This window comes from Lethenteron reissneri, chromosome 28 (assembly GCF_015708825.2).
Source record: "Lethenteron reissneri isolate LAM-NWPU_2019-01 chromosome 28, ASM1570882v1, whole genome shotgun sequence".
NCBI classification, from domain to species: Eukaryota; Metazoa; Chordata; class Hyperoartia; order Petromyzontiformes; family Petromyzontidae; genus Lethenteron; species Lethenteron reissneri.
This window is the reverse complement of record NC_083806.1, coordinates 2,497,309-2,514,233: the sequence shown is the minus strand read 5'-3', so window position 1 is coordinate 2,514,233 and position 16,925 is coordinate 2,497,309. Positions and strand designations below refer to the sequence as shown.

Genomic DNA, 16,925 nt, shown 5'->3' with positions numbered 1-16,925 from the left:
TCACCACCTAAATCGCCAGATTTGATTGTGCTTTAAAAAAAATCAGTTTTTATTTGTACAATACTGCGGATACAATCCTGTTTTTGCTATGCATTACAATGTGGATTTCATACAACCTTTAAATTGGACTTCATCTCAAGATTCAGAGGAAAAATGTATTGACCTTGGTATTTGAACAGGAGCGTGGAGTTAACAGCACATATGACAGGGGGCATTCTAAACAGTTCTGGCAGCACGGAAGAATGATCTACCTAACTGAGCAAGGTAGAGTTAAATCGTAGGCAGGGGTGAGTCCATGGAGGATCTTGAAAATGGTGAGTGCTATCTTGAAACTGATTTGGTCGGGAAGGGATTGGAGTACTGGTGTGTTGTATTTTTTGTTTATGGGTGAACCTGCGAAGCCTGGCAGTGGCATTTTAGTTGATATGGAGGATGGTTACTGATACACTTCCACTGACATTGGATTATTACTGGTAGGAACCTCCTGGTTACACCAGCCCACAGGGGATTATTGTGTCCGTCCGTCGTGCATCCAAAAATGGGAGGGGTGGGGCTGGGTGGAGAGGGGAGGGTGGGGAGGGGCTGGGTGGGAAGGGGCTGGGTGGGGAGGGTGGGGCTGGGAGGTGGAGGGTGGGGCTGGGTGGGGAGGGGCTGGTCACCCCGTGGTTCCCTTATAAAACTCAACGTTTAACCTACTCACGCCGGCTTGTGCCCGCCCTCACAGTCGGGCATATTTGTGGAATACACCACGCCGCCGTTGACCCTGGCCATTGACCGAGCAACCCAACGTTCCTACCAGCTCCCTCCGCAGGAATGTGCTACTGAGAGTGAACCTTTTACCAATTCTTATCATTCAATTGTTGGGTATGAGGCCAATTTGAAGCAACTGCAGAAGTAGTTATGTGGTGTCATGATATGGCATGATATCTCATGGCACGACTCCCAATAGCACAAATAACATGTATTTGGTGATAAATCCAAAAAGTGCATGTTATTAGATGCCTTGCCTCCAGAAACTACACCCTAGATACAGGAAACATCTGTGTAAGTATGCTACCGAAATGCTGTTGTTTTTGGCACGCTCCATTTCTGTTAAAACAAATACAGTATTTTGACAGTGTTGCTATGGAGTTGTTCCATTGATGTTTTACAGTCCATCGCACGTCCGTGAGGCCAATATGTTTGATGTGCTGGACGCAGGTTCCAAAAATAGCTTGCTCTTATAGGCCGAAAATTATGTGATATGAAGTGTCTTAGAAGCGAAAAGGGCGCAATGGATTTCATAAGATGCATAATCGCCTTCTAATTTTTCTGAACATCGTGTGATTTTCTCACTGATTTCTAAAGCATATGCATGTAAAATTTAGATTTCTTATCATGCGATGTTGTTCCCACCATTTTAATGTTGCGTTTTGACACAAAAAGTCTGTGGCACAAAACCTGTGGTTATTTTCACCTGAATGTCTTTATGTGCCTGTGCCTTTTTAAGTCTTATGTAAAGGAAAGAGCTGTATGACAAATAGTTTTTTATACACTCGACAATATTGGCATTTGCGGTTATTAGTCTAACATTAATTTTGCAGCTAACATAGCTTAGTTTATTAACACTTGGCTAGTTGAGAATGTGTCTACTGCCTGGCCTATAAAGTATTAAGATTTAAAACATTTAGTTCGAACTATAAAATATTTTTAAAATACAGTAATTCAGAAAAAAATTACCAATGCCTGTTTAAAAAAGAAAATACATCCCCAGTAACATTGTTAAAGTATTAACCGTGTATTATTTGAAATATTTTGTTTAACGATTGATGTATTTAATTTCTGTGTAAGCATTTATTGAGTCTTTAATTGTGCCAACAATTGGTCCCACTTCATTGATGATGTCCAGTTCCACTAACTAGTCCAGGAGACCTATATTTGTGGTGTACTATAAAGGGCAGCGTTGATTTCGTCAATTGTGGCATGTGGAGCTTCCTCTTTTTTATTAGAGAAACGGTTTGATTTTTTTAGATACCTTTCTTTTGCTATGGATATGCGTATAACATTCCTCCGCTAATTTTAAGATGTCATCTCGATCGTGTCATGGTTCAATCTCTCTCCCAAAGTTTATATTATTTATAAATTTTCAATCAACCTACTTTTCTGCCGTTATACTTCAGTCGCAAGCCATGACGTCTTCAATAATTTTCATGTCGTCTTCAGGAAATTACATTCTTACGAAAATGTGCCATCATTCTGAGCCAACTATTAAAACTACAGATTTGGACCCATTCATGATATTTATTGGTATATGCTGTACTTACAGATATATTAAAACTCCTCTTGTTAACAACAGTATTGTACCTGTAGTTGTCATTGGCAAACATTTCATTGTTCATTGCTGTGTCACGCAGCACGAACCATTGATTGTAAATCTGACTCATAACCATGCAATCTTTGAAAGCGGAGTACATGTTGCATCTGAAGTGGATTAGACCCAATAAACGGTACACCTAAAAATATCTGAAACCCCTCGGCATCGGCGGTGTGTGGAGTACGGACGGCAATGGCACTACGACGAAAGCTGCCTTAATTGCATTGCCGCCAAGTCCAAGGGAGCTTTTTATTCCTCGCGTGGCGTGTGCCTTGAATACCAATGTCCTTATTACAGTAAGTGCAGTGCGTTTCCATAGCAATACACGGGCCCCCGGCAATGCGCGTGATTTATGTTGTTTCAAACAGTGTCATCCGTGTTGTGTCTTTGAGTCAATATGCCACCATCGTCTTCAACCTGGCCTGGCTTGCCAGAGTATCCCACTGTTCTAGTTGTCCCCGTTGTCAGATCCTATATGCCACGACGGCATTGCCGTGCGACGTGAACGACAATATCTGAAAGATAGCGGCATTGTAATTGGGGAAATGTTGAGGATGACAGGATGGAAATCCACAGTGTCTCCAAATGAATGGGCATCCTTCCAGTTAGCCGGCATCGTGCTGTGCAGTGCAACGGATCGCATGGTTCACTTTATACTTCATATGATCCTTACGGCGGTACCCCAGGGTACCAAATAATACTAAATGGCCGAGGCAATTAAATGTTTTATTTCTGGGACACTATTTTTCCCAGGGGTGTCCTTAACTCCGCGACTGGGGTACCAATCAATCTGAAATCAGTGCCACTCCGCGATGTCGAAACGCAGCGAGGACGATTTCGCAGAAACCCTGAACGCTCGTACACACCGCGGTGGTGGTGCATCGTGTACAGCTCGTCGAGATGAGTCGATTGCCACATCGCCGACCATCAACAGACTAAAACTGACTGCGCAATAGTGACATCCGCACCACAAGAAGAAGATCCTGGATTTAATTGCCAAATTTTGGCGCCTTTCTGTGCGGAGTTTGGATGCCATTCCCCTGTTCTCCGGCTTACTTCTTAACCCCCCCCCCCAAAGACTATAACTGGGATTGGTCAAACATCCCAGTGCTGAAAAATCAACTGCAAATCACTAAATGGGAATTACACGCAGCAACACTCAATAGGACCCTCCTGGAAACAAACCTTCAGAGACTGAGCTCGGCCTTCCCGGCTACACAAGTGTCAATTAAGACAAATCGCACCCGTGAAAATCTCACCTCCGCCTAACGGTGGTGGTGGTTACGAATGGGTTGGTGAGCAGACGTACACACATCATGCCCAACATGACAACAACTATAGGCCTCGTGCAGCACGATGCCTATTTCGGCCTGAGATCCATCAGCAGCACTTACATTCTTGAGCTGGTTAACCCATCGCGGCGGCTGGAAGGGCAACTGGAGTGGGCGTTTATGGTGTTTTTGTGATTTGTCGCGTTCATTGAAAATAAGGGGGTTTCTGCAGCTAAGCACTACAGAAAACGCCGGCATGCATGTAGCAGTAATAGAACGGCTGTAAAGAATGCTGGCGACCCCGATGCCAGCCGAATGTAAACCATAACAGCATGTGTTACGAACAATAACTTTTTTTCAAATATCAATTTCCCCCGGCTTGCATGAGGAATAATAGTCACTGACCTTTTGCAATGGTTTCTTTTACGCATTTTCACTTGACCTTAACAGTATGTGAGCACAATTGGAATACCTCACATTTTCAAATGTGGAGCTGCTTTCATCCCAGTATAAATCATCGGCAGAAGTCATGATGATTGTACCACTTATAATTTTCATGAAATCATCATTGCAACTGAAATTTGAAAAATATGCCTCGTTAATTTATTTGATTTATTGAAGTCTGGTACAGACTCACCTTGCAATTTAGCAATCATGGGAGACTTCACAATTGTAATGATCTCATGTTAGTTAAATGCGATACCCCAAATATATGAAGACTGGTTTTATTCTATAAAGCTATCGTGTTATATCAATAAGGCAGCACAAACTAAATATGATTCGCACGTTTACTTTAAATATACTGAATATAAAACCTAATACAGACCATCAGAATCAGAAAATCTGTATTTTTACTGGATTAATCCGATGAGCTCTAAATCTCTTTTTCACAGATGTCCAGTCGGGCCAGGTAAGAATGTTACAAAAACAAGATAGTAGTGCAAAGTACAAGAAAGGTAAACATGAGATCATTACAATGGTGAAGTCTCCCATGATTGCTAAATTGCAAGGTGAGTCTGTACCAGACTTCAATTAATCAAATAAATTACCGAGGCATATTTTTCAAACTAAACCATCCCCATACGAAGCCTACTGAGGTATTAACTCGTTTTTCAGAAGCGACCTGGCCATAAATAATGATAGCTCAGCAAAGTGGCTTATCATATGGACATTTATAGCACACATTGGCTTGTTAAAAATAAAATATCCGTGAAGATGTAAATTGCTTGATGAATGATCGTGATCCTCCTCAGCCATGATCTAGCCACTGCTGGATGAAGGCTCCCCGCGTTGTCGTTATGCCTTACGATGCCACAATCCGTCTTGAACCTGCGCAGGAGCTAATTGTATGGCTTTAACTCCGCGGGAATAATCCTGTCAGTCACGCCGTCTCTCCTCCGGCTGACATTCCATCACCAGCCTCGTTCACCTTCCTTTAAAAAAAAAACCCCAGTATGTGTGTGGACAAAATTTTTTTTTCTCGAATTTCCCTTTGTGCTTTGAACCATGTGATCGTTTTCCTGTCTCTTCGTGCAATTCCCAGCATGCATCTCTGCACGCTGCTTTGCATAGTAAGCAGCTTTTGTTTCATTTTCCATTTCAGTTGGATAAAAAGTGGAGAACGAGAGCGATTTGGAGTGCGTTTGTTGAAGTGAATATAATTTGATAATGAAAAGCAACATACCGATGTGTACAGGAAAGAACGTTTTAGATTAGTGCTTATTACCTGCTGTAATACGATCAGCAACCTGGGTATTTAAAAAGATACGATTTAAAAATTACAAACCCAATTGAGGCTCAACTAGATAAAGATTATGATTGTATTGTTATTTAAACTATAACTTTGACCTGGAACCTGTACATTTCCTAATTACCCAACTTAAGAATAATTACTTTAAAATTATAATTATATGCAACCCAAAAGGAAAAAAAAATATTGTCACATGTATCAGTATTCCCTGCTCTGATCTTCAAATTGTTGGATTCTTAGCCATAGGGGGTTTATGAGGCCAACATGTCGCTGCTGATAACTCTGCTATGAAATTGCAGACTACAGGAAAGGGAAAGGCTCATACAGCTATGACCTCATGCCAGTGCGCATAGCACATTTGGACACATTTTAAATGTTAAACTTTAGAACGAGGGACTAAGACTGGTTTGCATTTTTTTATTTCCATTTCAACCTATGCCTACAGGTCACATGCCAAACACGGGTGGTCGGTCCACGGCAAGAAAACTCAAAACATTGAAGGTGATTGAGTGCAGTATTTGCGGAAACGTGGGGGGTGGGGGGGGGAGAAAAAAACAATCCAATAGAAAAAAAACAACAACAGGTTAATGCAGCTCAATGATTAATGAACCATTCGCTGTTGTCGCCACCACTCGTGGTAAAGGGCCTCTCCTTGCTTGCCCTCTGCTCCTTGCACGTGTCGCTCCCCTCCTCCTTCTTCTTCTTCTTACAAACGTGAGAGATGTGCACGAGCGCCATCCACGAGTTGCGACAGCTCAGAAAGATTGATCAAGCGAACAAAATGGCCACAACGATGTTGGCATGACAGTACGTGTCGTCGCTGTTGTTTTCCTCTCTCTCTCTCTCTTTGTATACTTTGTTTAGTTTTAAACAATTAAAATACCTTCAACTGTACGTGATAGTAAAACATTCGCATTTTAAACGATGTTCGTACATAATCATGTCTATCCTGCTCTAAGTAAGACAATTGCATCTGGACTGGCCTCTTCAGGAAAACACAACGCTGCAAGTATATCGCACAGGATCTATAGAATACTGACATAAAGAACGTGTTTATGTTGTTCACGATGTTTTACTGCTGTGCGAACTTCATTAGCACCCAGCCATGCAATTGATGGTCACATGCCCATGACAGAGTCGCTCTCCATTACTTTGTAGCATTTTTTTTACTTCTTCTAAATACGACGCAGGTGACACGAGGCGATGCGAGCAGTGTGAGTGACATTATCAGATCAGGAGTTAAACCTGTGGCATTCCCACAGGCATCACCCGTGGGGGCGTGATGCTATAGCACGGGTGGTGGTGGTGGTGGGGGAGGTTCTGAATCGTGGCGTGGCCATGCACACAGCATTGGTAAACACAAGTGGTTAAATATAGCAGCAGCAGCCGCAGCAGCTCGCGGACAAAACGTGAGCCTTCAGTCCTTGGCGATGCGCTCGGGATGTGCCAGAATCTAGTGGGAGAGTGGCTCCGAGCAGAAAGTGCAGCCTCCCTGGGTGAGCCTGCGCTGCTGACAAGTTGGGATCGCCTGTCGCAGCATTTCCCGACAGTCTGAGCAGCGATTGTCCCTCTCTCTCTCTCGTCCTCTGGCGTCGCAAGCATCTCAAGTCTGCCTATTTCCGTCCCAGCTCTTCGTTCGGCTTGTTCTTGGAAACAAAGACGCTGGATGTAATTGGTCGCACACGATATTTTATGGCAAGGTAAGCGCTGGATTTTTTGTTGGTATAACATAAGACATATCGATCGATGCGTTGTGGATTTCTTGTTGTAAATTCCGTGCGACAGGGAACTGCTGTGAATTTGGTATAAACCCACGCGTACATTATGCGAGGCACGATCTTTGAATGAGTTGTCACGCCGTGAGAATGTTGCCGTCTATGGCCCTCCGTGAGACCGGTCAATCTGTCCACGGGGGCAGGGGGAGTGCGGCTGAAGGGCGCCGAGGTTTTCTGCGGAGCAATTTTGCATCGCTCATCCCTCGAATGTCATCGTCCAGCGCCGTCGCCAAATTTGACATTTTCTCCGATTTGTACCTTTAAGTTACACACGTGACTTTTTTTTTCTCAAATCGGCGACTTTAGCTGCTCAATGGCTAACGTGTTGAATCCGTGTAAGCTTGTACAACGAGGTGTTACAGCACGACACATTGTATTGGAAACTCACATATTGCAATGAATATAAAGATCTATATCACAACGAAAACCTCAAGCAAAGCACACTCGGCGTGCCGCACATGGCTGCACCACAACGCACAGGGACGCGCACAAAAAATCGCGGACGGGGTGCAGCGGAATTCTGCATCGACGAAGCGACGACGCCACAAACGTTACGAGCAGCGATGGTCATCGACGAGGATGGGTTCAACGTCAGGTTTCACAGTCGGCTGCGGCAGAAATGAGTCAATGATGTAACCTGTGTATTCTCATAGGGCGTTGCGTTTCCTTTCCGTGAATTGTGGCTAGAATGAAAGTCTCCGTATTGCGGTGGAATACAGATGCACGTCGTGTGTTGGTGGAGAGCATGGCTGGTGCACAGTTTGTCATTGTGGGAAACAAAGAGAGAACGTCAATTGAACAAAGTATTTGCATCATAAAAAAACGTCCACAATTAAGCATGTTTGTACACGAAGGCTACACGCACACACTACAAGTAGGGATTGATGGCGTTGTGTTGCTGATCTTATCACATCTGCATGGAAAACCTCAAAATAATTAACCCTCCAGGAGCATGACCAGCACGGATAATGTGTACGCATCACAACTATGTTCAGTGACATCCACATGTGGCGATGACTACCTTGCAGTCCATGTTTACAGTGTAAGAGTGTAAGTCTCCTAATTATTGCCAGTTGTAATGACATGTGCTTTGGAGCGAGTTTATTCTATTCCCGTTTTACTAACCCTGGATATTCATGAGAAAGAGACCCCCATTCCTGTATTATTTCAATTGCTTCGTTCGTTTGAAAGTATTATAATTTTGAATGAGAAATAATACTAAATCTAATATGTGGGGTGGAGTGGTGGCGCAGTGGTTAGCGCACCATGTTATAATCCCAGCAACCTAGGTTCGGCTAACATCAGTGTTGAGTGAAATTTGAACCGGACCTGGGCACCCCCTTCACCAACCTGTCCTGACCAGCTTGGTAAAGTAGGGTTGTCAATTATAATGTGAGAATGGATTAACCATCATTATCAGCTGTGCTCAATCCACTGTTGAACGAAGGCCTCCCCAAGTCGTTCCAGCCTCTCGCGATCTTGCGATGCAACATCCATCCGACACCTGCGCATGAGCTGATTTAGTCTGTACTATGCGTTTTCTCTGGCCGCTTCACGAGCTTCCGAGACACGACGTAGCGTGATCTTCAAGGAGGTGGGCATGGCCGCTCCCTTCTTCCCCAAGGCCAACCCTAATTGCACCTCAATAGGGGCTTCGTTCTCCCGGCCATACATGAGGTGTGTGGGGCCACCCTGTACGCTGCCAAAATACCCGGGACATGGAAATCCCAGTCCGTTTGTGCCTCGTTAACGACTTGACACAGCATAGATGTTAGGGTCCGGTGCAGACGTTCCAGCACACCATCCATTTGGGGATGGTATGGTGATGTTCTGAACTTCTTTGTGCCCAATACATCGCACACTTCCCGAAGCAGCTTTGAGGGGAAATTTCGGCCTTGGTCTGTGAGAAGCTGCTCATGAGCCCCCTTATGCATCACATAGCCGTGCAAAAATGCATCGGCTATGGATACAGCTGTTTGGTCGGGCAATGGCCAGGCCATTGGCCACCGAGAAAAATACTCAACCCCAACAAGGATACATTTATTTCCCTTTTGCGTAGTCGGAAAGGGCCCCAGGATATCGAGCGCGACCAATTCGTTAATGCAGGGGGTTCAATTTTTTTCGCTGGTAGCTTGCGACACGCACAATCAGTGCAACCTTTAATGAAATGGAAGACATCATTAGACATCCCTAACCAATATAAATCTCTTTGCACTGTGAGCAAGGTTTTCCAGTGCCCAAGTTGCATCAGCTTGTCAGCGTGCACTGCCCGCGTCAACCTGCCTCGCAGGCCTCTGGGGACTATGATACATAATCTGCCCGAAACCTCATGCCACCGCATAAGCAACAAACCGGGAGATCCCCTTACAGCAGGGTTTATTCTGATCAAGGTCCACGCGGCGTCGTAAGTTCAAGAGGGAGACATCCTCCATTCGCAACTTGCCCCATTTTGCCCGCGTGAGGCCCAGCATGTCGTCCTTATGTGCGTCTACTACGGCGAGTGGCGGGTCACCTGAGGCCACTACGACCCCAGTTGACCCTCCCCCAAGCAATCTGCACCGGCCCGCACCTGACGAGCATGCACAAAGGTCATTTAATGGCAAGCGCGACAACGCATCGGCATTACAGTGCCTCACACCCCGGCGGTAAACCACGCGGAAGGAATACTCTTGGAGTATTTCTAACCACTGAGAGAGCTGGCCAGAGGAGAACTGGAGGGCTGCGTAATCCGTACGGACCACAAATTATCTGCCATAAAGGTATGGCCTGTACTGTTGGACAAAGTACACTATAGCCAACAATTCTCTACGGGTGACACAATAACGCTGTTCCGCGGGTGATAGGACGTGGCTTCCATATGCAATTACCCTTTCCACCCCGTTCTTAACCTGGGACAGGACAGCTCCTACACCCATGTCACTAGCGTTCGTATCCAGTATGAACGGCAGGGAAAAGTCCGGATAGTCAAGAGGAGGCACGTTGGAAAGGCAATCGCGCAATGCAGCGAACACGGCCTCCTCCTCTTGGTTCTTACCCTTCAAGGTATGCAAGGGTTTAGCAATCGTCGCAAACTGCGGAACAAACCTCCAGTAGTACGATGCAAAGCCTACAAAACTGCGCACCTCGCCTATCGATTTAGGGGTTGGTCAATCACACACACACGCAGTCTTATCCGGATCTGTCGCGATACCCTTCGCACTGACAATATGACCCAAATACTGCACGGAAGTCTGCAACAAATGGCACTTAGCAGATTTTAACTTAGGGTTCGCCGCCCATACCCTAGAGAGCACCGTCCGCAACCGCTTCAAATGCTCATCGAATGGTCGACCAAAGATGATGTCATCCAAATAAATAAGACAAGAGTCCCATTGTAATCCTGCCAACATCAATTCCATAAAGCCGGGGCTGAATGTAATCCCATAGGGAGGCAATTAAACTGGAACAGTCCCTGGAGTGTGCGGAACGCCGTTTTAGGCTTGGACGATTTGTCTAAGGGGAGTTGCCAAAATCCCGACAGTAGGTTCAGAGTGGAAAAAAACCAGCGCCCGCCAACGCGTCCAGGGAATCATTCATACGTGGCAGCGAGTATGCACCTGCCACCGAAACCTTATTCAATCTGCGGAAGTCAACGCAAAAGCGCAGGCTGCCATATTGTTTAACGAATAACATGGGGTTCTCCCCAGGGGCTGATTGAAGATGAAATTATGTCCGCGGCCAACATTTCCCTTCCCGCCTGGTGTACATGTTCCTTTTCAACAGGACTCATTCGATATGAATTCTGCCAAATAGGAGCAGCATCACCCGCATCAATGTGGTGTTGCAACAAATTATAACGCCCGATATCAAATTTCCCTTCACTGAAAACGTCGGAGGACTCCCATAACAACGACCGAAGTTTGGTCCGCTGTGCATGGGACAAATCAGGGTTCTTCTTACATAATTCCTCCATCCATGTCCCCTCTGGCTCCGCTCGCTGTTGCATCGCGGCCACAACCTCAACTGCCCCCGAGTCAACAACCCCGCAGCATGCTGCCATTGCGTGAGCCAACACTCCCCCTGCCTGAACCACAGCCACTCCCAGGCCCACATTCAGGACCTGTAGGAAGGGTTGCTGGTTTCCCCGAACGATTGTCTCAGCCCCCACTAACGCGAGTCCTCAGGTTGCTGTGTTTGATGGAGTCAAAAGGGGTCAGCCAACTGGAGGCGTTTTCGGTAGCGCAGGGGAATCAACATTTGCTTACCTGGCAGAATCTGTATATATTTATTTGCCAAGGCCTGAACCAGGGCATTTGCAACTGGTTTCCCATGTGGGGCATTCAGAAATAACAAACGCTGTCCCAACGGCATTTCAATACAGCGTTGATCTATTAAAATTTTCAAGGGCATCCTTCCCAAAAAATCCGTCTTCTTAACCAACATGGGCCATGACACTTCTAATTCCCCTATTCTCACACATGCCTCTATCCATCCCAAAATGCCCATACTCCCCCCATTAGCCACAACACACGCGTTTCCACTGGCAAAAATGCGATGATCTTTTAGGGGCAACAAATTATAAATAACGTCTGAAATGATGGTAGCCGAGGCCCCTGTGTCAACCAAGACCCGCACCTCTACCCCCTGAATGGAACCAACTATTGCCGATGACCCTGCCCCAGCTGCTACCACTCGACGCGCCAATTTCCTCCACTGAGTAAAGGAATTTGGTCACCCATCCATATTCTGACCCCCTTGTTCGCGTACCCCAACGGGTGAAGGGGAGGCAAGATTGACCGATGAATTACATGACAATCAGGATGTGAGGTGGTGGTGGTACGGGCCAAGTGTCCGGTGTGCTGCGACTTGCCTGTTGGGGCTGGGACGGGATCGTCGGCGGGCTGGTGGATGTCGAGAAGGACGTCGAGGGCTAAACATCACTCTGGCACCCCCCGCGTGATATGTCCCGGTCATCCACACCGGAAGCAGGAGATGGAGGGTCCGTGAGGTGGAGAGATCGTCCTTCTCCCGGGGACCTAACCTTGTGGTGGAGGGGTCACCTCTCCCCTTGGAACCTAAACTCGTGGCGGAAGGGTCGCGTCTCCCCTGGGGACCCAACCCCGAGGTCGTCGCGGGGTGTCCCCTCGCCACCAAAGTCATCCCTGCATCGCCGCTGCCATCTCCCTCTGCAGCTCCGGTTCCTCCTCCACCAGGGTTCGCCGCCCACTCTTGGCTGCCCGGCGGGTCGGCGGGTCGGCATGGCCTACCACCACGCTGCCACCGGGGTTCATCAGGTTACATTTTCATGGGCCTGCAGGCATCTGGTCATCCACAGGGATATCTGTGTCTCCTCTTCGACAATGGGCAGCACAACCCCCTTCTCTTGGGCCAACCCCAACAGCTTCTCCATCATTAAAGAGTCAATCGCCACCGGATCCATACGCGGGTATGCCGCCTGCCCCAGCGCCATCAGTGCACTGCGCTAAGCGAGGGGCGTCTCGGTCTCCCTTTGCCTCCGTTGCAAAAATTTCGGAATGCTGCAAGAGCGTCATCTAAGGCCGTGGGTAAGGCCCGCAAGGCCTCATCCTCCGTCCACTTGACCGAGGAGAACGCTTCTTCGAACCGCCGTTTAAAGGTTGCCCAATCGCCCCTTGCTGCCACAAACTCCCTGACAGGGGGCAGCCTCCTTAATTGGCCCATTGCTGCCCCATCGGGGATGGATCTGGAGCCGCAGTTGGTCGCAAAATTGCGCCCGCTGATCGCGCCCCCTCCCCCACCGGGAAAATGGCGGCCGTTGACCACGCAGTCTCTGCGGCGTGGGCGATGGTCGCCCACGCGGTTATCGGAATCTGACGCGTGGGTTCTTCTTTCTTGAGTATCTCGACATCTACTGACACCAGTTGTAATGACTCTCGGACAACTTCTGTCTTCTTTATTTATTAGGGCGCGTCACGCAAATAACGTACTCTCATATCCTCCAGTACTTAGCTATGACTAGCATACAGCACTTGGGCTAGAATAACACCAGATACTTGGGCTAGGATAACGACAGATACTTGAGCTAGGACAGCACCCAAGCAAGAACCGCATGGAGAGAGCGACGACACAGAGACAGCGACGGCACAGAGACAGCGACGACACAGAGACAGCGACGGCCCGAAGACAACGGCGGCGTGAAGACGGTCCATCCCGATCCCAGGGCAGCCTCGAGCTCTCTCAGCCTCTGCCTTATATTCCCCCCGGCGTGGCCTCGCCCCGCCCCGGCCACGCCTTCTTTCCCGAACTGTCTCAGCCAATCCCGAACATCCCCCCATGGTTCCCTCCTGTAATTATCCCTCGTGACCACCTGGCCACGCACTGTCCCTATCCCCTCATTATCTCCACCCACACACCATCTCTCTCTTTCCGCACTGTCCCTAAACATGTAAACCTGTGACTGGGACTTCTTTGATGCAATGCAAAGTTAAGATTCCATTGGTTACTTAAAGGATTGTGTCAGTGAAAGTAGAAATCAGTAACAAGTGTAGAAATACTGCTCCGCACTGCGGCAAACGCACAGTGCACTGGATTCATAATCCTCAGTCATTACATATGCGTTATCAAAACAACATACAAATGTCAATAACATGATAACGATTTTTTAAATATATATAATTGTGTTAATACATTCGTGTGCACAGACATTGGGTGATGAATTTAACTAATCCGAATTTCATGAAAGAAAACCAGTTTCTGTCGTGAAATCCTGGAATCTTGTAATTCTTTTTACATTCGTGGTTTTGGTATTCACCCATGTAAATATGCAAGGTAATATCCCGATCTCGACTCATTTGTATATTCCTAACACAAGATTTTATGATAGCTTACAATGATGTTGCTGTGAGGATATATTGACAACAAAAAACACAACCGGTGCAGATAGTGCACACACCCACACGCAGCATTGTGGGCAGCGTTAGATTTAAAACACATTACGTATGGGAAGAGGGCTCAGATAAAAATAACCATATCCATGCATCATGCATGATGCCCCTCGTGATGGAAACTGCACTTGGCGTGCGGGCACGGTAGAGGCTGCGGCATTCTCTGCCTTTGCGCGGCGATAAAGCGGCCCGTGTGGGTTTTGACATCACGCGGAGGAGCGGCTTCTCCTCTGTCACGTTACTCAGTGACGTCCGCCGTCTTTGCCGTTCCAGAGCTACAGATGCAGAGACTCAGTGAGGAAGCCGACGCAAGCTCGGATGAGGAGTTTCTGGACGCTCCGGGTAGGTGTACCACGGAGTGGGTGCACGGTACTTTTGTTGCTGGGATGACAGCGCATGCCGCATCCTCCTTCCTCCCTGCAAGCCGCCACCTTTACCGGTCACTGAAGACACGAAACATAACCATTACAGACACGTACAGTGCTTAGTTAAAAGTGTACACGACACAAAAAAACTGTCGCCTTTGCATTTCCTAATCTTATTCCCAGCTGTTGCTCGAGTACACTGCAATACTACCTTGATTAAAAAAATGGATTGTGGTTAACTGAGATTATAAAAATATATATATAATATGCAGATTGTTTTGTTTCAATGGTAGGATGATAAAGCATTGTTGCATTTTTTGCATTAATTATTACGTTCAAAGATGTAACCCATGCTGAGACTCGCCTCCACCATGGGAACTGTGAAATTCTCACCGAAGGAATTTCCACCGCTGGTACAGGGCTGTAAACGGGAGATGAGCACCGCCTTAGTGCTCATTTGAAGCAGATGCTGCAAACTTCTCTCATTGTTATTCCGCTGGCATGACCCAGTGCTGGGCTGGCAATGCAAACCATATCTATAGTTGTAGACACAAGAACTTCCTTCTCCGAATGCCAGAATCCAGCCCTCATCAATGCACTCCAGTCACTCGCTCAGCAGTGATCAGTCACCTCAATACTACCACGGTTATTGTGCCCCTGAATTTCACTTATTGATTCCTCCACCCCATGGTGAGGACTCGATCTATCAGACTGGTTGGTTCGTCGACACTGTGTTGAGCCACCACACTGCAGGTCACGTCAATAATTATCTTTCTAATGTTTTCCTTGCACTGCTCCACGCTGCAATCCCGTCCCATCCATTGTCTCCTTTTCCCAGGCTCTTAGAATAACCTCCAATTCAGGAAACGCGTTGCACCCTTAGCGATTGTGTAGAACTTTCACGGTGGCTGTTTATTGCGGGCAAATTTGCATTTTGAGCACTTGGGCCTATGCTCAGCAACTTTGTAAAACAAAACGAAATGCAATTCCATAAACATGCAGGAACACAGTTCGTTGGCAATACAATACAGCACAGTACACATGAGTGTCATTAGTCACAGCAGTTACAACGAGAGTTAGGACAGGTTTTTATTATCTTGCAAATGCATTAAAGAGCTCGTATGGTCACCACATTAGTTATGCATTGCCACTGAGTTACAATGAATACTAAATAGCAAGCAGAATGAATGAATGCATTGCTGCTCACAATAACCCAATGGGATAGCGTTAAACCAACGTGTGTCTCTGGCTTTTACCATCGAGTCAGCATCCCCTTCACAAGATCGACAAAAACATGCAACATTGCATTATATTGAGTTGGATAATGGGATGAACAATTACACTGAGTGCAGATTTGCATTTACATGAAGAAAATGCAGACGCTTAGATTCCAAAATAAATGAGGGCGTCATGTGAAGTGTACATTCACATTGATAGAGTGAGCTCAGGAGTAATGTCCACAAACTATTGAGATTAGATGTATTATTATCATCATTCATGATTTATCCACTGCTGGATGAAACGCTGTACATGTTGTTATTATGACTCAAGGTTCCACGATGCCACAATCTATCTCGCTTCTGCACATGAGAGGATCTTTTCGCTCCATCACCGAATCAAGAATCACCCTGCCTCAGAAACTTTGCAGGAATTATTTGGGGCACCTCAGCTGATGTGGTGTGAACTGCCACCCAATCACTGATCTACTCAGTGGTAGAGTCACTGCGCTCCAGCCTGGTCCGAAACCTCGCATACAAAACTTCTACACGCACAATTCAATAATGCAATGCGTATATCATAACCGTAACAATGAAAAACCAACGCAAATTCCTGGGCTCCCTTGTTCTGGCGAATAATTCTACCACCAAATATCCACAAAGGTAGTTGACACGTCTTCTTGCCAACGGCAACCATCAACTAAGACCTCAACACTGTCCCTCACCACAGACTCAAGTCCCGATCCCCCGAAATCTGTAATAAACGCTCAAGCGAACAGAGTGGTACAATGCGGATGTCCAGAATAAACACCTCATTCGAGATCCAAACATCGCAACCCTCCTGGCTTTGACATTCCTCTATCAAAGACGCTGGTGTACATTAACCGCATCAGAACATCAACAGGCTTATGTGCACATCTCCTTCATGAATGGAATATGAAAGACAAGCCACAGAAGTGCGATTGTGGCTATGCAACCCGAACTATGCACCATATAGTAAACCACTGCAGTCTGTGGCTCCTTCAGCGGAGGAACAGCAACAACTACACTCTCTCCTGAAACCCTCTCGTGGCTGGCAGACCTCGACATTGAGATTTAGCTCCCGAACTTCTTTGCCATCTTGGGCAGGAACATCGTTACTCCATCTCCAAGGTTCCCGTTCTCTCAAGCATGTTATCTCCTTTGGCTGTCATCCATCACCAGACTCTTTCATCAGCCATCATCCCTTCCAGTGATGCGTCCTGCCAAAACCCATATATCCTTGCATCTGTCCTCTGATCCATGTATTCATC

The 16,925-nt window shown here is 46.7% G+C and overlaps 1 protein-coding gene across 3 annotated transcripts in view; it reads left to right on the top strand.

The window, feature by feature from the left end:
- The first annotated feature begins 6,757 nt into the window (after window positions 1–6,757).
- Window positions 6,758–16,925, top strand: part of LOC133348773 (membrane-associated phosphatidylinositol transfer protein 2-like) — a 31,421-nt gene continuing 21,253 nt past the window's right edge. For 2 of the 3 annotated variants that reach the window (XR_009755831.1, XM_061561759.1), the window contains exons 1-2: window positions 6,758–7,074; window positions 14,325–14,393. Coding sequence is in view for 1 of the 3 variants with exons in the window: in XM_061561759.1 (XP_061417743.1) it covers window positions 14,333–14,393 (61 nt within the window). In the remaining 2 variants the exon portion in view is untranslated. The remainder of the gene's footprint in view (window positions 7,075–14,324; window positions 14,394–16,925) is intronic. The other variant, XM_061561760.1, reaches the window with a different exon arrangement.